Source organism: Equus przewalskii, chromosome 15, assembly GCF_037783145.1.
Source record: "Equus przewalskii isolate Varuska chromosome 15, EquPr2, whole genome shotgun sequence".
Taxonomy (NCBI): domain Eukaryota; kingdom Metazoa; phylum Chordata; class Mammalia; order Perissodactyla; family Equidae; genus Equus; species Equus przewalskii.
Window position 1 is genome coordinate 75,988,573 of NC_091845.1, and position 25,803 is coordinate 76,014,375.

Consider the following 25,803-nt stretch of genomic DNA (forward strand, 5'->3'; position numbering starts at 1 on the left):
AAAAGTTCTTAATTTCAATGTACTGAATATATCAATACTTTTCGTCATGATTTGCGCTTTTAGTTTTATGTTTGAGAAATTCCTCCCTACTTTTGTCATAAAAATATTCTCTTAAATTTCTTCTGAACTTTATAATTTTTTATTTTTCAGGTAAGCCTTTGTTCCATCTGGAATTCTTTTATTACTATTGATGAAGAAGTCTATCTTTTCCCCCATTGACTTCTAAGCATATATTAAATTTTTATACATGTGTTAATCTAATTTCTGGGCTCTCTATTCTGTTCCATTTCTCTGTCTGTCTCTTGCTTCAGCAATACCACACAATCCTAAGTACTATTGTTTTCCTTTTTCTAACTTTTTGCATTGGATGCTCAAATTAAAAATCTTCAGACTTCTTTCTTTTCCAAGATAAGCATTAAAGACTATTATTTCTAAATACCATGTAGCTTCATTCTATAAGTGTTAATATGTAGTATTTTCACTATTGCTCAGTTCTAAATGTTTTTTAATTCTTATTTTCCCTTTGATCCATTAACCATTTAGAAGATTCTCCCTCAATTTCCAAATACGTGAGCATTTTAAAACATTTTTTTCTCATTAATTGTATTTTAGTATAATGGTGATAAAAAATATTGTCTCCATGATATAGATTACTTGACATTTGTTGACAATGGCTTTGTAGACATCCAGTTTGTGCTTGAAAATTAAATTGTATTCTCTAATTGTTCATTGCCAAGTTTAAATCTGTCCATTACAGCAGAATTCCTCATTGTATTGTTCAGATTTTCTCTACTCTGACTACATTTTATGTCTGACCTACAAATTACAAAATGAAGCACATTAGCATTTTTAATTTTAATTGTGAATTCATGAATCTTCTTGTAATTCTGTAAATTTTTACTTTATACATTTTGAGATTACGTTATTAAGTACGTGGAAGATTAGAAGTATTATATCTTCCTGGCAAATTTAACATTTCATCTTTATGTAATGACCTTTGTTACTCTTAGTAATACTTTTTTTTTTTGGTGAGGACGATTGGCCCCACGCTAATATCTCTTGCCAATTTTCCTCTTTTTGCTTGAGGAAGATTGTCATTGAGCTAACATCTGTGGCAGTTTTCCTCTATTTTTTGTATGTGGGACACCACCACAGCATGGCTTGATGAGCAATGTGTAGGTCTGTGCCTGGAATCCCAACATGTGAACCCCAGGCCGCCAAAGCAGAATGCACAGACCTAATAGCTGTGCCACCAGGCCAGCCCCTCGTAATACTTTTTTACATACATATAAATGTAAATACATGTGCTGTAATTTTCAACTTTTCTGGATACTTCTATTTTAGCTCTTTCACTTGTAAACAGCTTATAGCAGCATTTAAAAATATCTAATTTCAAATCTCTATTATTAATAGGTAAACTTAGTCCTTTCATATTTACTAATGGTATATTTGGACTTATCAAATCAATTAATTTTGTTCTAATAAATCTGCCTTTTCTATGTGTATTTTTTACTCCTTTACTGTGATTTATTGTATTGATCAACTTTTCTTCCATTTCCCTTTTCTCCTTAATAATATGGAAGTTATTTGTTCCATATCTAATCTTTAAGTGTGTACCTTTAAGTTTTTAACAAGAACACTTGGTGAGCCAAGTCTAAGAGTCATCCATGTCTCTGCTCTCCTGTTGAACAGTTCACAGAGGCTAGAGTGTTTTAATTCTGATCTCCATTCTAGTTTCCACGTTATTTTTGCCAGTGTTTTGTTGCTGTTTGTTTATAGGCCGCTCAAATTACTCATTATTTTAACTATCATTTTTGTCGTTTAACTCTTGTTTAGATCTATCCACATGGTTTTTATTGTTCACGGTTCCTCCTTTCCTCTTGGCGTTTCCTCTTGTGAGGGCTTGTTGGTGAACCAGCACTCGGGGTCTGAAAGTGCCCTTATTTCATATTTACTCCTGAATAACAGCTCAGCCACTTAAAGAATTTGTTAATTACAGACTTGTTTCCAGCCCTGTGGAGAAGCAGGCATCTCATCAGTTCCTATGAAGAGTCTAAAAGAAGCCCTAATCTCTGCTTGTAAAGTGCGAAATTTCATCTTTGTGTGCATGAATTGTATTATATAACTCCTCAAAATCCTTAATCATTGTTTGTGTGGTTCCTCTTTGAAAAGCCCTCTCTCCCCCTCTCTCTTCCAGGCAGCTGCAGTATTAAATCAACCTTTAGACCAATTTTAGGGAAATGTATTTAGTTTGGATTTTAGTAGTCTGATTTAAGAGTATTCATCCCCAAACTCTAAATCCAAAAAACAGCTTGATATTTTTTACGATGAAGTCAGTTTCCAATATTTGGTTTCTCGTGGACTAAAGCCAGAATGGTTCCACACTCCGCCGTTCAGGCAAGGCTCGGGTTTTTAATGTCCTTCAATTCCTCAGCTGGCAAATACATACCATTTATCATGTGCCATCCACTCAATACCGCTTTCTGACATTCCCAGATGCTGTAGAACAGCGTGTGAAGGTGAAATAATATATCCTGTCCCCTTTGGACACATGATTCCCTACACATAACCATGCCAACCTGGAGAAAGTTTCTTAAACACTGAGAAATTGAAAGACATAAAACTTTAAAATTACTCAGGTGAGATGATTTCCTTGGAGTAGTCGAGCAGTCAGCTTGTCACCGTTAGAGTGGAAGGCTGTGACAGAGGGAGAGCAGGCACAGGTTGCTTGTGTCTTTGAACTGGGAAAGCATATGAATGCTTATCCCTTCTCCTCTCTTTCACAGGGACCACTCCACTGGGGTGTTTTGTGTGGAAGGCATTTCCCGACTCCTGGTCCAGTCAGCCCCAGGCATCTTAAGCACTGGTGTTTGAACACTTATTAACCCTCAGTATGCAGCTGGACATGGTATAGGAAAGTGCTCTGATCAGGACTCAAGAGAACTAGAATGTAGCCCAGGCTGTGTGACCTTAAGCCAGTGATGTAACCTCTCTCTACTTCCATTTTCTCCTGTTTAAAATGAACACCATATCTGCACTGCCCACCTCTCAAGATACTCTCTTACTCTCTACCACCACCCTCTCCAGTATGAATTTTTTGAGTTTTCCAGCAAGATGCTTCAGCTACTTGAAAATATGAGTTCTACATTTTTACAAGGAGAGTGTACTTTTAGGCGGTTTACAATTTTTGGTGAAATAGTCAAAAAAGAGGGACGCAGAAAAAATATGCTCTGTTCAGAGAAGGTAAACCATCCATTCATTCAATAACTATCTAACGCCCATGTGCCGGGCACATAAGTCTCTCCTCGCCTCAAGTCTATATTCTATTGAGAAAAGACAAAAAGAAAATGAGTGAGTAAATTCATATGAAGATGTCAGCAAGGAGTGATCACAGAGAATTAAAAGAGAGCGATATTATAGAGAGGAACTGGGGGCCTCCCTGGAGAGGTGACATTTAAGATGAGACCTCAGTGTCACGTGGTGGTCTCAGAGAAGTCTAATCTCAGGAAGTGGCTCGGCCCTCAGGCGCGGGAGAGCTTGGTCCGTTCAAAGGACCAAAGGCCAGTGGACAAGGAGAGAGACGTCTGAGAAGCAAGCAGGAGCAGATCGAATGGGGCTTTGTGAGTTAGACTAAACGTTTTTCTTTTATTTCAAGTGTGACGGAGAGCCTCTTGAGGATTTTAAGACAAGCAAGTGCTGGGGAGTTGGGAGAACACGCCCACTGGAGGCCGAGTGAGTCAGGTGGGGGAAGAGGGAGAGACTGCAGCGGGGTGAGTTAGTTTTCTAGGGAGGCCACACAAAGTACCGCAGCCTGGACGGCTCAAGCAATTCATTTTCTCCCGATTCTAGAGCCTAGCAGTCCAAGATCAAGATAGGGTTAAGGTTGGTTTCTACCGAGGCCTCTCTCCTTGGCTTGTAGAGGCTGTCTTCTCCCTGTATCTTCACATGGTGTTCCCTCTGTGACATGCGTGTGTCCAAATTTCCTTTTCTTATAAGGACACCAGTCATATTGGGTTAGAGTCCTCCCTAATGGCCTCGTTTTAACTCACTTGCCTCTTTAAAGACCCTGTCTCCAAATACGGTCCCATTCTGAGGTGCTGGGTGTTAGGACTTCAACATACGAATTTGGGGGCATGCAATTCAACCCCTAACAGATGAAGATGTAGTGTGAACAAAGGTGTAGAAGTGGGATTGGCATGGTGGCTTTTGACAGACAGTGAAGACAGCAGCCTGGAGCATAGTTTATGTGTAAGGGAGTCACAGGAAATCAGTGGAAGTGTCAGTGGAAGTGGCGGCCCTGCTGGTGAGGGTCTTTACTCCTGGTTAAGGAACTTTGACCTTCTACTAGGTTATGAGGAGCCTTGGAGAGTATCTGAGCAGTGGCAGAGAGCTGGGCAGAGATGGCTGGCAGCTGGTTGCATATGAAGGCCAGGCAGGAGACAATAGGGACAGGGGACAGCTTGGGGCATAAGACTCAAGTTAGGCTCTTAGAGACAGAAAGGAAAGAAAGGAGGAAGGAACATCCCCAGGGAAGACGTGCCATTGGTGGTTTAGACAGCAAAGAGACAGGCCTGGGTGCTGGGGAATTGTGAAAGCACGCTGAAAGGCCAAGACTGGCTTATGGTCAGGGTGACTCAGGGCAGCCCACCTGGTCTCTGTCCAAACCAGGCACCTACAGCCGTGATGGAGGCTGGACACATTGTCTCCCTAGACTGGAAAAACATGACTTCCAAGGTGGACAGACTTCAGCTCAAATCCCAGCTCCTTCATTTATAGCAGGGTGTGATGGTTGATTTTATGTGTCAACTTGACTGGACCATAGGGTGCCCAGGCATTTGATCAAACATTATTCTGGGTTCTCCTGTGAGGGTGTTTCTGGGTGAGATTAACATTTGCATCAGTAGACTGAGTAAAGCAGATTGCCCTCCCCAATGTGGGTGGGCCTCATCCAATCAGTTGAAGGCCTGAACAGAACAAAAAGGCTGAGCCTCCCAGAGTAAGAGAGAATTCCTCCTGACTGCCTTCAAAATGGGACATTGTCTTTTCCTGTCTTTGGACTTGAACTGAAATATCAGCTCTTCCTAGGTCTCAAGGCTGCCAGCCTTTGGACTGAAACTGTATCATTGGTTCTCCTGGTTCTTGGGCCTTTGAACTTGGACTGGAATTACCCAACTGGCTCTCCTGGGCATCCAGGACCCAATCTTGGGACTTGTCAGCTTCCAAAAATGCATGAGACAATTCCTTACAACAAATTTCGTTCTCTCTCTCTCTCTCTCCATATGTATCATTTCTCTCTCTCTCCATCTAGATATAGACACAGAGATAGATAAATATGTATATCTGTATCTATTTCTACACGTGCTCTCTCTCTAGGATGTATGTATCCTATTGGTTCTGTTTCTCTGGAGAACTCTGACTAATACACAGTGTAACTTAATCTCTGTGAGCCTTACTTTCCCCAGGTGTCTAAAGGGAATAGTAAATCACCTTCTAGTGTTGTTGGAGGACTAAATGAGGTAATGTGTATAATGTCTGGCTCACAACAGGTGCTCAACAAGTGGTAGGTTCCTTCTCATACCCCTTAGTGGAACAAAGCCCCGAAACGACAGAGCAGATAGATTGGGGTACTCACAGCACATCTGAACTGCTCTGGCAGGGCACGCGGGCTGGTGCTTCCTGTGGCAGTGCTGGCAAAGGTGTTGGTGTGGTTCCATGTGTGTCCATATCTGTCTACATTTTGCCTACAGAGAAAAGACCAAATCTTGGATTAAGGATCAGGTAAATGGCCGCCGACAACCTGTGTGGCCCTGGGTGAGTTTCCACATCAGTATTGATGGCTCTATTCACTGCATCTCTACCACTTGGCAGAGAAAGGGCTCAGCTCTTTACAGTTCTTTTAACCCTAAAAACAACCTTGTTGCATTAGTTGAGGAATCTAAGGTTCAAACAGAGTAAGTAACTTTCTTGAGTCATATCTAGTTAGAAAATGGTAGAGTTGGGCTTGGAACCCAGGTTTGTCTGATCTAGAAGTCATTCTTTTTCCACTAAGCTGTACTGGTTCCTCTTCCTGGCCTCTACAAGTCTAAATATTTGAGCCACAAAATGGGACTATTTACACATCTTACCTCAACATACTTCTGCTTTCCATTCTTTGTTGTAGGGAACAAATGAAAATAAGTATGTTCCAGTCATGCTCCATGCATTATAAACCACCCCAAAACTTAGTGGCATAAATCATTTTATTACCCACATGGATTCTGTGGGTCAGGAATTCGGGTGGGGCATGGTGGGAATGGCTTGACTCGGTTGATATGTCTGAGGCCTCAGCTTGGGCGATCCAAACAGCTGAAAGTGACCCAGCAGTTAGGATATGGAATTCTCTGGAGGTTCTGGGATGACTCAAATGTTGGACTCAGCTGGGGCGGTCAGTGCACCTACGTGCGTCCTTCCCACATGGCCTGGGACCCTCACAACATGGCTGCCTCGGGGTAGTTGAACTTCATGCGGAGGCTCCAGGCTCCACAGGTGAGCATCCTGATGAACCAAGCAGAAGAGGTGTCGCCTTCACGATCCTGTCTGGGAAGTCACCGTGCATCACTGCTGAATTCTGTTGGTAGGAGTAGTCACAACCCTGTTCAGAGTTAAGGAGAGAAGAGGTAGATCTCACTCCATGATGGGAGAAGTGTCACTGAATTCTATGGCGCTTTTTTCTTTTTTTTTAAAAGCCACCACAGGGTATAAAGGTCCAAGAAAAAAGTATAGGAGAGTGTTCTGGAATAATTCCTTGCTCTCATCAATGACGTCTTTGTTTTTAGTCAGAATACTCTGCCTTGCCAAGCTTCTAACGCTCATGTCTAAACAGTGTTGAACACGAACTGGATTTGGTCGTGAACAAGCTTGTCTTGGTTTTTCCTGAAGAGAAATGCCTAAACTTTAAAAAGCTCCTTTGGCAGCAGCAGCATCGGCACTAGCACCAAAACATCTGAGAGATGTGGAAAATTCTGTAACCTGTCCAGGCGCTTGTGGGTCATGAAGACCCAGCTTTGCCTGCCAAGATGGGGGCGGGGAGAGATAAATGACTCCAGTTCTTCAAGGAGCAGGTTTTCAACCTTTCTTTTAAAGTTAAGTACTTTTAGTTGAATTAAATTTGGGTCATGTAGAAAGCCTCAGTTTAATTTTCGTTTTAAAAATAAGTTTCCATAAGCTGGTATAATTTATTTATTTTCTTCACTTATCCAGTTTAAATTATTCAGGGGCTGTGTTTTGGTGCTTAATTGGGCAAAGCATTAATGACCCTGGTGCAAATGAGAGGGAATGGCTGTGTTTACGTCAGGCCTGTTCCTGTTAGAGTCTGTCTTCTGGAACAGGAGAGTTATTCATTTATTAGAAACTATTGACCCAAATAAATTGTCTGAGATGCATTACTGCATCGCCAGGTGGGGCCCTGGGCTTGCAGCTAAAGGTACCCAAGGCCTTCCAGCATCCTGCTCACCAGTTTTTGAGCAAGGTCTTTAAAGGAATATGCCCAATAGTGAGTCAAGAATAAAGAGTGCAGCCTCAACAAATTCAGAGGTTTGTATCACTACTTTGGTGACAAGTGGTTCTTTAAATGGTCATTATTCAGAGGTGATGGTGGATAAAGATGAAAAAAAGTTGAATCCCCAAAGCTTCCTTTTTTGATTTGAAACTTTTTTGTTGCTTACTTATCCCATATGCCTCTCTCAAAACCGTGATGTGTGGGAGAAAGATGGGATTTGGAATGAGGCAGACATGAATTCATATTCTGCACAACTACGTGAATGTAGATAAGTTACTCAAACTTTCTGAGCCAGTAATCTGGTTATAATAAAACAGGGGAAATAACATCTGTTGTTGCAAGGATTAAATGAAGTATGGAATGTCAAATCCCCATTGCAAAGCCTGGCACCGAGTGAATGGGGACGCATTAATTGTTGGGTTGCTTTACCCACTTTTTGTGTCTGCAATGGCCCAGCGGAAGCAGAGGGCGGGCAGTGCCCCACACGGATGACATGGATTTGAGGCTCCTGTGGCCTGAGAATTTCCAAGGCTGAACTTACTTACCTTCAGCCTCTCTAAGCCAGGTCGTTGGTGCATTTTCCCAAATGAAATAAATCAGGGTTATGACTTGCATTTCAGAGACTTGGGAAGGAAGGATAAGAGGGAGATGTTTTTACATTTGTTGGACATTGGCTATGTGCTAGGCAACATACTGAGGGGTTGACATCCATTTTCTTATTTCCTTCTTGTAACGACCTTATGAAGCAGGTGTAATGCTCCTTAATCAACCACCCCAAAACATAGCGGCTTAATGCAACAACCATTTATTATTTCTCATGAGTCAGCTGGGCAGCTCTGATGTGGGCCAGGCTTGGCTAATCTTGGCTGGGCTTGCTCATGTGTCTGTGGTCAGCTGGTGGGTCAACTGGTGCTGACCAGCCTAGGATGGCCTTGGCTGGCTGGACAGCTCAGCTCTACTCCATGTGGTCTCTCACCCTCCTGTGGGTTACCCTGGGCTTGTTCTCATGGTGGTGGCAGGAGTCCAAGAGAGGACGAGGAAACATGCATGTTACTGTCCCACTGGCCAAAGCAAGTCATGTGGCCAAGCTCTGAGTTGGGATTGGAGAGCAAAGCCAAAGGGGACGGATTTGGAGAGGCATGAACATACGGGGGCCATGAGTGCACTTGATCTTCCACAATAGGCATCCTTAATACCCCCATTTCTAGAGGAGATAGAGGCTAGCATTGCTGTGTCTCTTGATGGCTGGTCTGCCCCCTGGTGTCTTTCTCTGCTGTGTCTTTTCTTGGCAATCTACTATATGGAGTGGGGACGCTTCCCAATCTGCTCTAGTTTCCCTTCTTTCTCATTATTTGGTCTGCATTTGAAATTTCATGTAAAAATTTTAAGACTAACCAATTGGTCTTCCTGAAACCCAGTAGAATGACATGAAGGGACAGCGCAGGTAAGTCTACTTGTTAGAGAAAATGAAGAGGAGCCAGATATGTAATTTGATGGAGTATAATCAGAAGAAAATGAGACAAATTTACATTTCTCCTCTATGTGCTGGTTTCCCCGATTTTGCCTGGGTCAGCTTCCCCTTCTCCCCGCCATCCTTTCTGGATCCTCACACCAAGTCTGAAAAAGGCAAGCTCCTGGAGTTGGCCTGGGGCATTGATTAGCTCTTTGACCTTGGGCAAGGAGGTTACCTACCTTCCCTGAGCCTCCATTGGCTCATGTGTGAAGTGAGAATAACGGCACAGGTGCTGGTTGAGTGGGTTAAAGGGGACCTGCCCGTGCAGTGCCTGCCTGCTCAGAGCCTCCCTGCAGCCACCGCGGTTCACGGCTGCCCCCAGCCGCTCTCGTGCCTGGAAATGCTACAGACTTGCCTTCACCACCACAGCAGCTCTGGGTGAGCTGCCAGGGCGGCGCAGAGAGGCTGAGCAGCATGAGGGTTGTTAATGGATTTTATGGCTTTGTTGAGTACCCTAAACTACAGTTATTAATTATAGGATGCTGTTTAGACACTGTTGCAATATATACATTTTGTTAATTGATTTGTATAGGCTCATATCTGGCAGCATAAAGAATGCGCAGGATCATAACACTTACAAAGCACTGTAATTGCCTTTTACTGCCTCTCCCTTCTCAGACAGGAACAAAGGCTTTGGTGAGGAGCACCAGCCACTCTCCTTGGTCTTTGGACTTCTGTCTAATCCAGTGTCCAGTGGCGGGTGATAAAACCTGCCTCGGTGCTCAGTAAATGCATTCAATCATTGAATAAATAAATAACTTTGTATATTTCTCTATCTTACTTCCTTACCTATTCCTTATGAACGCTGAACTGTGTGTGATATTGGCACCGCATATATGCAAATATGGTCAAGGATTTATTCTGGGCCATTAGTTAATGTTTATTGAGTACCTTTATGAACCTTGCAGGCCTAGGGGTTGGGGGGGGGGGTGGTCGTTGAGACGTGCATGGCCCCGGCACTCAGGGAACTGACAGTGACTCAGTGGCATGAGGTGTCCCAAGGCATGACAGTCAATCAGGTGGCCTGGTCTTAAGATACGTAGAATGACAACCTAAAAGTGGTAACTTCTTGCCTAGGCACCATACTGCAGGGAAGTTTACCTGTGGCCCCCACTGCAGCCTCGGTAGGCCCAGCACCCCACGTTGGCCTTTTCTCATCCCGTCCATCGGCCTCTGAGAGCCGTGCCTGCCCCTGCCTCTCCAAGATGGTGCGGAGTCCGGCTCTTCTCCCCCGAGGTCCGCGGTGATTTACCCTGTGCGACAGCTCCGAGCTGCGCTCGCGCTTTTCAGCTCCAGCGTGTGCCTGGCGCCCTCCCCAGATCAGGCGGCACAGAGCGTCCAGAGACCCGGCCAAGGGCAGGACCTGCAGCAGCGCCCGCCCGGCCTGCTCACGGACGTCAGCTCCAAGGGCGTGGCAGGGCGGGGTCCCCTGCGCCCCAGTAGACGACGCTCAGGTCCTGGGTGACCACTTTCCGAGGGAGCCCGCCATCCCCTGTGGCAGTTATTTGGAGAGCCGGAGCGGGGGCGCAGGGCCGGAGGGCTCCCCGCGGCCGCCCCCCAGGGTCCTCCGGGAGCCGAGTCCTGCTGGAGCAGGAGCGCCCGGGAGCGAGAGGAGGGCGGAGGAAAGTTGAGGGTCAGGGGGCCGCGGAGCCGGGAGCGCGGAAGCCGGGGCCGGTGTCCGCGCCTCATGAATATGCAGGAGCCGCCTCCCTCCCTCCGTGACGTCACGGGCCGTCCCGGGGTGAGCGCCGGAGCAGCTCGGGGTCCGCGCCAGTGAGCGCTGCTGCTGCCGGCGGGCGAGCGGCGCGGCGGCGGGTGGGCACCGAGGCCGAGCGCGGCGGCGCCGACGCGCACCGAGCGGGCAGGGCGAGGCGGCGCGGCCCGGCGGGCACCGGAGGCGAAGCCGGCGCGGGCAGCAGGCGGCAGCGGCAGCTGGTCGGCGGCGGCGGCGAGGATGCTGCCTGGGAGGCTGTGCTGGGTGCCGCTCCTGCTGGCGCTGGGCGTGGGGAGCGGCAGCGGCAGCAGCGGCGGCGGCGGCGGCGGGGGCAGCCGGCGGCGCCGCCTCCTCGCGGCTAAAGGTGGGTGCTGGCGAAGTTTCTTCCTCTCCGAGGAGGAAGACAGGGCGGGCGTGAGGGTGCGAGCGGCGGGGACCGGGGCTCACGCTAGATCTGCACGCCCTCCCTTGCCGCAGCTTCCCCGGCCTCTGTGCGCCCAGGATGCCCGAAGTGAGCGCCCTGCGCCCTGGACCTGAGAGGTTCCACCAGCAGACGCCGGCCCAATCTCTGGGCGGGGTCCGGGGACCGAGGAGGAGCGAGGTCTGGGGAGTCTGGACAACTTTGGGGGCTGTCTGTGCTGGGGAGGGGGCGTAGTGGGTGAGTCGCGGGCTCCGGCCGGGAACAGCTCGAGCAGGGCGCTGGCGCGGGGAGGAGAGGAGAGGCAGTTGTCTGCCTCTGCCCTGAGGGAGGGATAAGCGGCGGTGCCTTCAAAGCAGGGAGCAGAGCCTGTCTCCCAGCTCGCGGATGGGGTGGGAACTTGTAGGCTCCAGGGAAGGCCCCCCCTGGCTCGCCTCAGGTTCCCCCAGGGCGGCTCTGGCTCCCCTGGGAACGCGCGCCCGCTGGGTGGGCCGCGGAGTCCGGAAGAAGCGCTCCCCCCTACCTCGCCGACTCGGCTCCGGCTCCCGCGGGCACAGGCGCCCAACCTGGTGCCCCTCCCCCGCCCACCTTGTTAGGTTGGAGGTCGTGACCTCCCCACTCCTTCCGCCCCGAAGGAAGCCGGATCCCGGCGCACGCCTGGCGCCGTCAGGAGACTGGAGGCTGGCGAGCCGCGGACTCTGCTGCCTGGGAGCGCGGTGGGGAGCGCTGGGGTGGGGGCGCCAGGAGTGCGCCTCTGAGACAGAAGGTCACGTGCTCGTAGGACCCTAGGTGCGGGCAGAGGCGAGGGAGGTGTATCACTGGGCTGGGGGCGGGGCTGGGGGCGCAGGGGAGGCAGTGGTAGATGGGGGCTGGAGCGCCCAGCTTAGACAGAACTTGTTGATTCTCTGTGCTGTTGACGAGGAGGGCGTGCGCTTGGGTTGAGTGCTGAGGCCAAGTCTGCCAGGTAACCCGGAGAGGGGAGCGTGGTCGCTGGAATCTCGCCTGACCATCTTCTGAGGACCCAGGGGTTTGCGCCTGTAGGTGAAGAGACTCCGTGTTAGAGGCGAGCTGGCTTTGAACTCGAGCTTACCAGTGGCTCCGGGAGGGGATGTAGACCAGATCTAACTGCTCTTGGAGGCTGGAGGATGAGAGGCACATAGTTCCCCTCCTCTGGGCCTCGGAATGTCTCTCCCGCAACTTGAGAGTGATCAATTTCAGAATACGAGAGTTTCTGATCATCCCGTAATCTTCTAATTTTTTGGTGATGTGACTGAAATTATTGTATAAGCAGACATCCTGTTTCTTTTCAGCAATTTCCCCCTCTGGTGTATCCTTGAGAGGCAGTTTCTTTTCTTGGAAGACAAAGAAAAACATTACGAAAATGTTTCAAACGTAGTGTGGTGAAGGAATCGCTGATGTGAAGTGATCATTCTGAGAGACTGTTGTTTTGGTGAAAACAAGAATGAAAAACAATGAACTTCCAAACCTTTGGCCTCCTTCCCCCATATAGACACCTTGTTAAACAGGGAAATGGCATGTTTTTGAAGAATTCTCATCACTTTGTAGCAGAGCAAATGGTATATTCATAAGCAGATGTCTACAACGGGGAGCTCGCAGCCAGCGAGGGTTGGGGAGTGCCTCCGCTGGGCAGGGGAGCTGGCGTCCTTGCACACTGCACTGCCGAGTTCTCAGGTCCACATGGAGAGCTTTGCAGGCAGAAGAGAGAAAGATTAAAAAGAAGAAAAATCCAGCCTCTCAGTGATTCATGTTTTATAATGTGAATACTTATGTGCATTTTAACCAACACTTTTCATCGTCCCCACTTAGAACATAGTCATTTCGTGGTGAAAATAAGCCATTTGTCTTTCCCGTGTAAAAAAGTTGATTGGCCCTGCGCAGGCTGAGGTACTGTCTGAATGCCCTGTTCTTCCTTCTTTCCCCTTGCAACCACTGGGGGGCTGCAAAGAGCGCCGTTAGCTGCATTTTTTTTTTTTTTAAAAAGACAAATGGGTAATGTTTGATCAAAACAGAGACATTTATGATGACACTTTAGTTGGTATTTACAGGACTGACTTTCCTTATTACAGTGCACTTGCATGTTACGTTTCCAAATCTCACACAGTCTCTGAAGAACATTAAGATAAAGGTGTGCTTCACAGGGTCTGCACCCTGCCACTGACTTTGCCATTTCTAAGGTTCATATCATTGTTATTCCCGTCACTGAAAGGGAGAAAAGTCAGGAAGGCATGTGAAGAAGATTGAACGAAAAATAGCTTTCTTCTTCCTTCTAGTTCTGTATTCATGTGTAGAAGAAAATTGGGAGTTTGGTGTCCCACTGAGCGGTGGAGTTGAGCGCACCCTCTGGACACTGTCTGGAAGCGCGCCCTCCCAGCTTCCCGCTCCTGTGAGATGTCGCCTCCGTGGTTCACAGCGTGTTCTGCCTTTGTGCTCCTTGCTTCTTGCTGTGGGGAGTCGAGCAGCTAATTCCCGACCACTGTTTGTGGTTTTCACAGAATCACTGTACTTTCAGTGCAAACATATTTCCAATTTCAGACGTAATACAGTGGCCAGGCAGTTATTATAATCCCTTCCCTTTACTCTCCTATATCTTGGCTACTCAAAAAAGACAAACACTTCTTAGCTTCCTTGAAAAGACCACATCCCATGCACAGGTTTTATGCACAAAGCTGGGAAGGTATTATGAACCCAGGAAGTCTCTGGGGGCAGAGAAAGATGTGTCTTATCCAGGGAAAAGAAGACAAAGCGATCTAGACAAACATCTTAAGGTTCGTGCTAAACTTGGTGATGTAGCAGTGGTCTCAGGGCTCAAGGACCTGGTAACGGTCCCGCTTCAAGTCTGCATCCAGGCACAGGTCGTTCAGGAGAATACTTGCATATAGACCCTCAGTTATGGTAGTGCCCACCTGTGTGCCCAGAGGCTGCCCAGTGCTCTGGAGGAGCCTTAGCAGACATCAGATGACCACCCCCACTCCCATCTCACCTTTAGCCTTCTTTGCGAGCTTTGCTCTAGTTGGAGAGAGGAGATTTTTATGTGGAAATTTTAAGAGAATGACAGCAGACAGAATTTGTCCAAAGTGTGGTACTATGTGATGGGGGCAGTCAAGGGAGGTGGGGGTAGGAAGAGAGCCTGCAAAAACAGCATTTGGTGATAGGGAGGGGAGAAGACAGAGCTGAGTTGTAACAGTAACAGTATCACTGTCAGGAGCACAGTGTGGGAGCCCCTCCCTAGTGGGTAACGGGCGCTGTGCTAATCCCTTCCCTGGGCCGTCTCTAATTTTTACAACCTCTGCAGGGCTGGTGTTAGCCCATTTCACAGATGAAGAAACCAAGCCTGAGAGAGGGTAAATGACTTGCCAAGACAACTAGTTAGAGGGTGTGGCACTAGGATGTGCATAAGAAGGGTCCTCATGCCCAGTGGCCCCTGACTGATCATCAGATATTTTCCCCTTTGGTTTTAAAAACAGATCTAGCAGCGACAAGGAAGCTGAGCTCTTGGTGTCTCTGAGTCCCCTGGAGCCCTTGTGGTCCTGCTCACAGCCGTGGGAGAGTCCAGGGTTGTTGTTTAAAAGGGGCCTGCCGGTGAAGTGAGGGAAGTGGGCCTTGCTTTGTCATCTGGGGAAACTAGTGTTCTTGCTAGTAGCATCATCCTCCCTCCTGCAGATTCAAAAAGCATCCTTGCGTACTCTAGATTGCACAGTGCACAACTTCCTGCAGGGTGAAGCTGGTATGGAATGTTTATGGTGAATTGTCCTAGATCATCTCTGGCCAGGTAGCACGTGTCTCCTTGGAGTGTGACAGTTATTTCCCCAAATGAAATGCCACGAAAAGCCCTCAGCAGTGCGTCAGAGGGTGCACTCTGACCTGCCGTCATCCTGAGTCACCTTTGGTTCCTGGACCAGGATGTGCTCGTTCCTGTCCTGGACCTTCTGGACTGTCCTCAGGCCAGAAGGTCTTCCTCAGCCTAATTCCTGTTGTTATTCAAGACATGGCCAGGCTTGGGCATGGCCTCCGCTGGGAAGCTTCCTAGACTGGTTCCCAGGCTGGTCACCCCCAGAAGACTGTGGCTCTCCCTCTGGCATGCTGTGCTCCTTGTCTGGCTCCAGCACTGCCCTGTGAGCTCCAAGGGCTGGAATCTCATCCTGGCTCTGCCCGCATCTCCAGGGCCCCGGGGTGTGAGCAGAGCAGTCGGTAGTGACTGGCATTGGGAATCCACTTGTTTGCAATTGTGATTCTGTCGTGTCTTGACATAGACATTTTCTCTCTCTGATATGAAGTAAAATTTGGGCTTGGTAGCCAGAGAAACCTGGGTTCCAGTCCTGGTCCTTACCTTCCTAGCTGGATAGTCTTGGGCAAATTAGTTAACCCCTTTGAGCCTCAGTTTGCTTATCTATACCATGGGGATACGAGCATCTACCTTGCAAGGTGGTTGTCAGGACAGTGCTTAGAAAGCCCACTTCACGGCACGTAAATGGCGCTTAATACGCAGTGACTGTAATTACTGATCACTTCATCACTGGTTCTAGTGTCTGAGATTTGGTGAAATCCCCTCTTTCTGACCCCTTGGCAATCAGTAGCTTTGTTCACATCTTCTCTCAGCTCAAACTCGGTGCTCTCTGTCTCTGTCTCTGTATGTGCATGTGTGTGGAAGTATCATATATAAATATAAATACATGTTCACACGTGCACAGACACACATGCACATTTGGCTTGAATTGTGAAAACGTCTGCCTCGTTCACTAGTCTGTGAAAGCCTTGGAGGTCAGGGCCCCTGTCTCACTCATCCCAGCTCAGAATAAGGACTCGGCAAGGTGTGCTATATAAATAAATAAACGTGTCTCCCAGTGCCGGCACTGGAGGTGAAGGGTTCTCGTTTCTGGAGGAGGAGCTTCTGGGATGTGATTTGGGCTGTAAGGAGAGGCCCCTGCCCAGGTGGCGCTTTCCGCCCAGCCCTGCTGTCCAGGAAGCTCAGCAGCGTCCTTTCTTTGTTGAAGACAGTGACGACCTCTGTGACGATGCATGTTTGTGTGGAAGGGGGTAACTGAAGCTATGATGACCAAATGACAGTTTGAAACAGATTCTCATTTTATTATTTGTTACCTAGCCCTTTGCTTCCTGTGGAAATGCTTCCACGGGAATGGTAGGTTGGAGGATGGACCATGGGAGGACTGAACTGGGGGAGGAGTTCTGAGCTGAGGACACAGGCACAGAACAGGACAGAGGTCACCCTGTTAATCAGCTGGGGCTGCTATAACAAAAGTGCTGTAGACTGGCTGGTTTAGAAACAACGGAAGTTGATTTCTACAGTTCTGAAGGCTGGAAGTTGGGGATCAGGGCACCAGCAGGATGGGGTTTTGGTGAGAGCTCTCTTCTGGGTTGTAGACTGCCGAGTTCTCATTGTGTCTCCACATGTGGATGCAGAGAGAGGAAGCAGGCTGTCCCGTGACTCTTATAAGGGCACTAATCCCATTCATGGAGCTCCACCCTCATGACCTCATCTGGTCCTAATGTGGTATGATTTGGGTTGTAAGGAGAGGTCCTCCCAAAGGCCCTACCTCCCAATACCATCACTTTGGGGGTAGGGTTTCAACATATGAATTTCAGGGGCAACACAGACATTCCTCTGTAACAATCATGCTGTGAGCTTTAGTGGGGCAAGAGGTAGAAGGCAGGAGGGGGCCCTGGTCAGAGGAGGACACCTGGGGTGAGCTTTAGGCCAACCCAAACATGCACTGGGCCCTGTGCGTGAGCCTCATTAGCCAGTAGCTACTTCTCAATCTCCTGCTACTCTCTGTGAGGGGAACGAAATATAAAGCAAGTTCCAGATATCAAAGAGCTCACACTCCATCTGGTGCAAACATCACACATGACACGAACTATTGGAGAACTTGATAGCTTATGGGAAAAGGATAGACTGTGTATAGCAGAGCCTGAAAAAGTCTAGTAGGAAAGGAAGAAATTGGCAAGGATAGGCGAAGTCAGGAAAGATTTATGGAGACAATGAGGGGGTCTTGATGGGTGAGTAGGCATGGGGTAAGCAGATGGGAGGCGGGCAGGACAGGTGGATGCAAGGTGCTAAGAAAGCCCATGATTGGTCTGCAGGCAGGAGTGAGGAGGGACCTCAGGCCTGGACAAATAGATTTCTGTATACAGGTTACAAAGCTAATAAAAGACTGAATGTTTACTGAATGCATATTATGTCCCAGGCACTATTTTAAGCACTTCGCATGTGTCAGTTGGTTTGAGCTTAACCCCAACCCTGTGAAGCAAGTGGAATTACATTCCACCTTTACAGAGGAGGCAACTGAGGCCCAGAGAAGTGAAGTAACTTGCCCAAGGTCTCACGGCTCAGAGATGGTGGAACTGAGATTTGAATGCAGAACAGTTTGGTAGACATGGATTGCCCACCTCACACGGGCTTGCCTCCCAGAGTGATGTGAGGTCTGCTCGAGGAAGGCTCTGAATGAGATCTGAGAGGCCCTGCTACCCTGGAAGGCATCTCCTCACTGTCCGAGGACATTTGGTTTCACTACAAAATTGCTGAAAGAGTTGGTTTCTCTAGAAGCCTCACTCTCTGATTGACTTCTCCATCAGGAGCGACCCTGACCCCTCTCTTCTTGTCCAGGCAGCTTGAAGCATTGCTCACCTCCCGTTATGCCTGGTCTCAAGGGGAGAAGACAGCTGTCTGCATTGCATGGTCTGAGATGTGCTTGGAGAGGACTCTTGCACCAGAAAGACCTCCCCAGCTGGTTGTTCACTTGGGTTAACATGGCCCCCTTCTGACTCCTTTTTTTAAGTGGCAGGATTAATAAAGGGTACCACAGGGCTGGACACTGGGGCGGTGAGGAAGGGATGCTGAAAGGTGACTGTGGAAGGGTGGGAGAGACGGTGTAGCAGGTCCCTGACTGCTCGAAAGACTGCCTTTTCTTCTGATGTCCTGGCAGTGCTTTATATATGTCAGCTGCCTTTTTCTCAAATACCAACTTTACAGATTGGTACATGAACCCCACAGGGCTTGCAGCAGCAGAGCCAGGAATCAGACAGAGGGGTCACCTGCTGGCAGATGGTTGTAATCCAGCACCAGGGAGCCAGGTGATACCTTGGACGATGTCACCTGAAGCCCACTTCTGCTTCTTAGTGGTTTCTAGTCCTTGGAACAGGCACTCATCTCTGATGCCTTCTCCTCTTGTCCCTAGTTCAGTGCCCTCTGCTCATGTCATTACTCCCAGGGCCATCTCTGGCCCTGACCAGTTTTTCTCCTAGCTCATCTTGAGCCCCGCTCAGAGACTTGCTCAACGTCTGTCCCCTCTAGGATTCCCTGGGTAACGCCAGCCCCATGTGTGCCAACCCAGCCTCTCATCTTCCCTCCAGGAATCTGGTGCTTACTCTGTGGCTTCTCTTTGGGTGAAAGGTACAACATCTGTGCGCTCACCCAAGCCAGAGCCCCAGGAGTCGTCCAGCAGGCTTATCTCTCCTCCTCCATCACACCCTATCCTTCATCATGTCCAGTCGATTCTACCCATGAAGATCCAGAACCTTCCTGCTCCCCTCCATGTCCATTACTACTGCGTTATTCAGCATCTCTTGAGAATGAAAGCACTAGGTTTTAATTTTGATTCTCTCCTCACATCATCTATCACACTGCTGCCAGGATGGGTAGATGAACTCTCGTCCCACCAGGCCTACAAAAAATTCCGTCCTTCGCCATCCATGCCAGGGTCTGTTAGGGTCCCAGGGTTTTGAGAACAGTTCACACTCTTGGAATGACTTCAGATTTCCATCCCTTACAGGTTACCAGTTGTGATGCCCATTGTCTGAACAGCATGGCTTCTTGACGTCCCCAGCTCTCTACTTCCACAGGCGGCGGAATCCTTGCCACCCCTGGGCTCCAGCACCTGGAGTCCAGTTCTCATATCACATTTCCTTGGAACTGCCCTGGGGGTGCTGCGGGGCTAGGAGAGGGAGCCGGCCACCAGTTCCCATCCTGGAGGAAACCAGCTCCTCTCCCACCTTCTACCTCTCCCATCCCTTCCAGAACTCCTTCAAGGAGCTCAGACATTCATAAAGTAAAGGCCAGGACAGGAAGCGTCTACAGAGAACTTCTGCCTGCACTCTTGCAACCCAGGCCTCCTTGGGAGCGAGGATGCAGAGGGGCCTAGTGCCTTCTTAGAACAGGAAGCCTCACCCCCGTTGGCCTCTTATATCTTCTCAAGAGAGATCCAAACTCTCCAGCCCCACAAAGAGGCCCATCGATGGTTTTTCCCCTCACTTCTCATCTGGCCTCCTCTCCTCTCCATGAACTTTCCAGCAATTTCCAGATAGTTAATACTGCCATCTCTCAAGAGCTTACTATGTGTCAGGCACCGTTTTGAGTACTTTATAGGCACAGCTGTGCACTGAATCATGATGCTTCAGTCAATGACAGACCACGTATGTGACAGGGGTCCCATAAGATTAGTACCATATAGCCCAGATGTGCAGTAGGCTGTACCATCTAGGTTTGTGTAAGTACACTGCATGATGTTCACACAAAGATGCAATGGCCTAACGACACATTTATCAGAACGTATTCCCGTCATTAAGCGACACGTGACTGTATTAATACTCATTCAGCCCTCCAGCCACTCAATCCAGTGTGTGCTCTTATTATCCCTATTTTATAGGTGAGGAAACTGAGGCCAGGCAGGTCGCGCTACTTACCCAGTTCACTCAAGCCAGTAGAGCTGGGGTTTGAGTCCACGAAGTCTAGTTTCAGAGTCTGCCCTCTTATCCATTGTGTCAGTGATTCTCAGCCCTGGATGCACAGTGGACCCACTTGAGAGAGTTTTAAAATAACACTGATGCCTGGAACCCAGCCCCAGAGATTCTGGTGAAGTTGCTCTAGGCTAGCACCTGAGGTTTCGTTTTAAGCCCTCCACTGTTTCTTCTGCCCAGCTGAGGTTGACAAGCACCCCCTCCACGGCTAACAGCTCCCCTGGGGGGACGCATTGTTTCTTTGCATGGGTTGCAAGGCTGCTCCCGGGTGGGTTCCTTGTTCCTCCACATTTCACCACCTCTACTTTCCCCATCCAAGTGCTGTCACCCTCCTGTCTCCCCAGGCAGACCATGAGCCCCTCGAATAGGAAGCGCCTGGTCACCTGTGTGTGCCCAGCGCCCAGCGCTGTCCGAGGTCCGGAGTGAATGCTGAGTGTTGAGGGAGTGGCTGTGTGCAGGTGATGGCACCCACGCCGCTGCACGTCCCCAGGACTCTGTCCACATACTTCTCCCGGTCAGTGCCCCTCCGGCTTCAGTCACTGGTGGGAACCCCTCCTCAGACCTCTTCCCTCTGGTTCCCTGACTGTCCTTCCAGATCAGCGACAGTGTTTGCTCTGTAAAGGCTGGAAACTCTCAGTCTGCAGGCGACTCAGGGGAACGTGGACCATGCCAACATGTGTGAGGGGGTCAGGTCCGGCAGATGCCATTGCACTTTCACCGGGAAAGCTGTCAATGCCACTCTCACAGCTTCTAAAAGTGCTTAATTGGCTGCAATTTGACTTAAATTTTGCTGATTAAAAAAAAAAAACCCCGCATCGTTTTTGTGACTTCTGCCACTTTGCATTTCCATGACGTCTGGTGCATTGTATAGTTAAATCTGCAGTCTTCAAAGAAGTCTGACGGGAAAATCGCTGTGGAGCATGAAGGAAGGGCCTGGTCTCCATGTCAGGTGACCTGGATCCAGTGACCAGTGTGGGTTGGGGCGGATGGCTCAGCCCTCGGGGATCTGCTTTTCCGTGTGCAGAAAGGACACCACGGCCCCTCCCTCCTCTCCCCAAGAAAGTTCTGAGTATCCACATGAAGGGCTCTGAACACCCTTTGAAAGGATAAAGTGCCTAAGAAAATAAGGGGATCAGATTTAAGAAATTTGTTTTGAGACTTTGGGACTCAACCCCCCTCCCAAACAAAACCCTACATCTGTCTGTCTTTATAGCAGTTTAGTTAAGTGTATTTTCAGGAGAAGTTTGAATTTAGCGTTAACTCCCTTCTTAGTTCTTTGATGTACAGCCTGCATATGTCACACAGCTGGTGGTCACCATGGTTACGCAAGGAATGCAGCAGTGGCAGACCCATAAATTTTCAGGGAGGAATCAGTCAAAACTGTTAATATCATGTCAAGTTGATGTGTCGTTTTCCAATTTGCATGGATAACTGCATTGCAGCAAATTAATTAAAACAGATAAATGTTAATCTAATGCATGTCTCCTTGTAATTAATGAAATATAACCATTACAGGGGTATTTGATTTATTATTTTAATTTGTAAAATGCTGAATTCTCCTATAAAGTTAGGTATAGTAATAGGGGAAGCTGACCCATATATAGCATTAGGGAAAATAATCACATTTCTATAAATTAATCACTCTCTAAAAGGATATAGTTCATTAACACCATGAACTGAAAGTGTTAGATGTAAATTAGATTAACCTTTTTAGTGACACTTCCATTTATATTGCGTATTCTCTTCAAACTCAAAGCACTTTACATATATTAATTCAATTAACCCTCCCCAGACCCTTGTTAAGTAAGTACATATATCAAAGCTGGAAGGGAGGAGAAATGAAACCCTTCAAAGATATTGAAGTCCTGGCCTTAGGGTGCAATATTTATGGCTTCCTCTGCAGCGAGACAGTTTATCCTGGACTTCTGTAGCTTGAGAACGCGGGTACATTCAGGCTGTCTCTCTCGTGCTGCCAGGAAACACTTAGCACATCGCTCCCTACCTGAAGCCAGAGATGCTTCTGCCTGATACTCAGGCCAAATGCTCTAAGGAAACTTCCGCTTTATTATTAAAGTGTACCCCAGCAGCTCTGCATTTGGCTGTGGACAGGGCGTCTCCAAGTGGGTGTGAGTGGCTAGACCTTAGTGCCTAACTCGGGCATGCACAGGGTCATCTTCCCCTGGGCTGGCTGCTGCTCCCCCTTTAAGCTTCTTCCCTTGGGTGTGTGAACACTGAGGATGGGCTGGTGAACAAGACCTTGGGATGCTAACAGGAGAAGAAACAAGGAGCGACAGGGAGATGGGAATGGGGCTTAACCTCTTCATCTGGGGTCTCTCCTCAGGCCTGCCTGGGCTGGGGTCAGAGACTGCTGTCCCTTTATCTTCTGAGTTGGAGAGTGAGGACCTGAGAGAGGAAGGGTTTGCTCTCCATCTTGCTAAAAGTGTTCTCCAGGAAAGTTTCCTGAGTGAGGATCTGGGTCTTGTGCTGTAGCTTGCACCAAGCAAGCCCCATCTCCTGTGGGGTCCACGCCTATTTGCAGGACTTTCATTGCCCCCGTCCTCCTGGAGATGTGCACATGAGACAGGATGGGGATGGGGTCTTGCATTATAAAAGCTCATGAACAATCAGAGGAGGAGACTCTGTAAGCATTTGCTTAGCTTGATTGCAAGTGTGTGTTTGGTGGTTTGAGGTTCTGAATGTTTATTTTTCCAACTCTGCTCCTTCAAGATCTCAACTCACAATCGCTCTCCTAGGGGCAGATTTTCGCTATAGTCCACAAACCCTTTGAAATGCAGTGCGTTTCAGATAACAGCCTGCCCTGTAGCTGGTAGTTACAGACTTACCATGGGTCAGGTCAACCTGAAGGAATGAATCACTAATGATTAGACGTGAAATGGAAAGTAGGAGAACAATGTTGAAGTGTGGGGGATTATTTTCTCTGCCTCTGGAGTTAGAAAATCACTTAGTCTGCTTCTCCGAGGTAGCATGCAAAGACAGTTTAAGCCCACACAGTCCTAGAATCTCGGTTCATTGTGCTCTGCCGGCACTTTTTGGCACACTTCTCTTTGCTGCGAATATGCCCCAGCTTCTCCCCTCCAGACCATGTCTGGGAGGGCTTAAGAATCAGGACTTAGAGCCAAGAACTAAAAGACAAGCCATCACTCAGGAAATGCTGGGGATGAGAGAAAACACTGAGTTTGCAGTTCATGGTATTTTAAGAATTTTCTTTTCTCCCTTCCTTCAAATTTCACATTTAAGACCTGGATTTTAGCTTCTTAGCTTTCTTTTTGGTATTTTTTTCCCAAAGGAAAGTCAATTATTTCGGCTCTGTTGCACCATCATCAGAAATATCAAGCTGGTTGCATCTTGCTTGATTATTAATTTTAAAATTATATTTAAGACTTTTTACTGATTTGTTCTTCTTTTAATTAGATTCATGAATAAGCATGTTTTGTCGCACCTGCATCTTTTTCCTCTTTGAACACCCCTCTGCCTCCCCTTCTTCCTAATCTTCCAGTAGTTAAATTCCAGCCCTCCTACGTAGAGGGATTCAAGTCAGAAACCAGCCAAGTATCTTTGCAGCTGTAGTTTTCCTGGAGTTTTGCTTTCAGATGTGTCCTACCAGTGGGCTTTGTCCCAGAGCCCACGGGGCAGATGGGAAGGGCTGGCAGAATTGTTGCATCAACCTTCAGCACCTTCTCATCCCAGTGTTTCCTGGTGCTGTGATATCTCTTCCTGTCCCCCACCCCCACCCCCCAATCTCTCTCTTTAAGACCTTGGTGGCACCAAGGACAGCTTTTGGAGGTAGGGTTTGGCTGCTCCCTGGAAGCCACTTCTTAAAATACTACCAATAACGATGAGAATCATCATCATCCTAGTCTTAAACAATTTATTTTCTCAGACCAATGGGAAATGTGAGTAAAAGCATCTTTAGAAAGCTTTGCTCCTTCTGTTGGACCAGAACCACCCCATCTTACTAAAGACGGAGGGCTTGCTGTGCAGCCACAGCTTCAAAACCGGTCACCTGGCTCACACTTCCAACCAGATGGGCTCCCATTTGGAAAGTGGGAGCTGTCACTGCCTCTGCCCTGAGTCTTGAAGGTACTGGTGCCCTAAAGCTCTACTCAGATCATCTTATCAGAGAGTTTCCTGTAAGGTGATGGGACGTGGTGCATGATCTCATTTGATGATGTTTGCATTTAGAAAGAGGGCACTGCTCAACCATAGGATTGAGCAGTCGCACACTGGTGGCATGTTCACCAGCACGGCAGCCTGTCTGGAAGGCCTGGGGGATGTGAGAGGCAGATGGGTCTCTGTCATGGTGCTCAAACCATGTTAGAGTGATATCAGCTCCTGTGCCCAAATTGTGCGAACCCTCCAGGCATGGGTCTGTGAGACATACCTTCTGTCATCTAAAAGCCGGCAGCAGCTGGCTACAGACCCTCAGGAAACTGGGCTCTTGCCCATGCTGACTGCCAGCTCTGGTGGATCTTGAGTCTCTTTTCAGCCTTGGGTCCTGGCATGAAAGGACCTGGTGCTTGGTGTGGGTAGCTTTTGTGGCTCTGGGTAAAGATGTGCACTTTGATATCCTCTCTCTCCAGAACTGAGGAAGCCTTGATTTCTGGAGAGCTTGAGCCCTGCCAATCCCCAGCCAACCCTCCTGAGCACCTAAGCAGGTACCCCAAGAGGCATGAGAGGGCATTGTCATCCACTGTGGTACAAGAGCCTCAGATGTGCAGGCTGATGGTGCTCACATCCATTCAAAGAAGCATCGCCTGGGTACAGGCATGCAGCCCAGGTCTCCCCTCAGTTAACCACGAAGACTCGGCTGCTTCTCCAGCTCGACTGTGTCTGTTAAAGGCAGGGCAGGGCTTCCCCTGTGCAGCTCCCAGCACTTCACACATGACTTAGGAGTCTGTAGAACACTGGTCCTTCTCCATCTGTGGTTCTCAGTGTGTTTTTTGGTGTCCTGGGATGTTCTTGTCTCTTGTCCTTGCTCCTGTGACAGGCACTATAGCCCTGATTCTTGTCTTTCTACTTCAGCCAGCTCAGGACAGGGGTGAGGGGTGGGGAGGCAGGGGCCTTGCTGCTTGGAGAGTGCGTGGTAATTTGGGTTCTACAGCCCACCGGCTTGTGCACTGATCCCTCTTCAATCTGGTTCTCTGCAGCCCTTGGTGGATCCTCCAACATACACCTGTCACTCACCCCCTGCTCAGAATTCCTCTGTGTCACTCCGTCACTTTCAGGATGAAGTCCACTTTCCTTGGCTTATCTCAAAGACCTGCCTGTTCCTGGGCTATGTGAACTCGTGTGCATGGAGCCCAGCACCCAGCACAGCCTGAGCGAGCAAGTGAGCGCATCTTCTCTCTACACTTTCTCCTCACGCTTCAGCCCCGTCTGCCTCACGGGCCTTCTTGTGCCTCTGCGCATCCTGCCCCATCTGCCACTGTGCTTTTGTCCTGCCTGGCAGCCTGGCAGCTCCCCTTACACTGCTGGTGCCTCTTTGGGGAATCCATGCTTGGGCACCCCCTGGGGAGGTGTTCTTTCTTCCCCTGTCCCCCATACAGACACAGCTCCCATATGGACCTCCACCATTGCACTTCTCGGAGTGTGTCCTCATTGCCCACCTGCCTGCCCATCATTATACTGTGCATTCCTCAAGGTCAGGATCTGTGACGTCCTCAATCATGTCGCCAGAGGTTTAGGGTCTGCACAGTGTTGGTGGATAAGTGATGGCTGGAGCTCCCTAGAATCCAGCTCATTGCCTCGGAGGGGATGCAGGGCTGGGACGGAATTTTCCTTGATTCTCCTTTCCCCTTTATCCCCTGGGTCCCAAGTGCCCATCTTCC

At 48.6% G+C, this 25,803-nt stretch overlaps 1 protein-coding gene across 2 annotated transcripts in view; it reads left to right on the forward strand.

The window, feature by feature from the left end:
- The first annotated feature begins 10,831 nt into the window (after positions 1–10,831).
- The window catches only part of CLSTN2 (calsyntenin 2), a 553,125-nt gene continuing 538,153 nt past the window's right edge, over positions 10,832–25,803 (forward strand). Inside the window, exon 1 of one of the 2 annotated variants that reach the window (XM_070576195.1) lies at positions 10,832–11,128. In XM_070576195.1, the coding sequence (XP_070432296.1) occupies positions 11,005–11,128 (124 nt within the window). In that variant the 5' untranslated portion in view covers positions 10,832–11,004. The remainder of the gene's footprint in view (positions 11,129–25,803) is intronic. The other variant, XM_070576194.1, reaches the window with a different exon arrangement.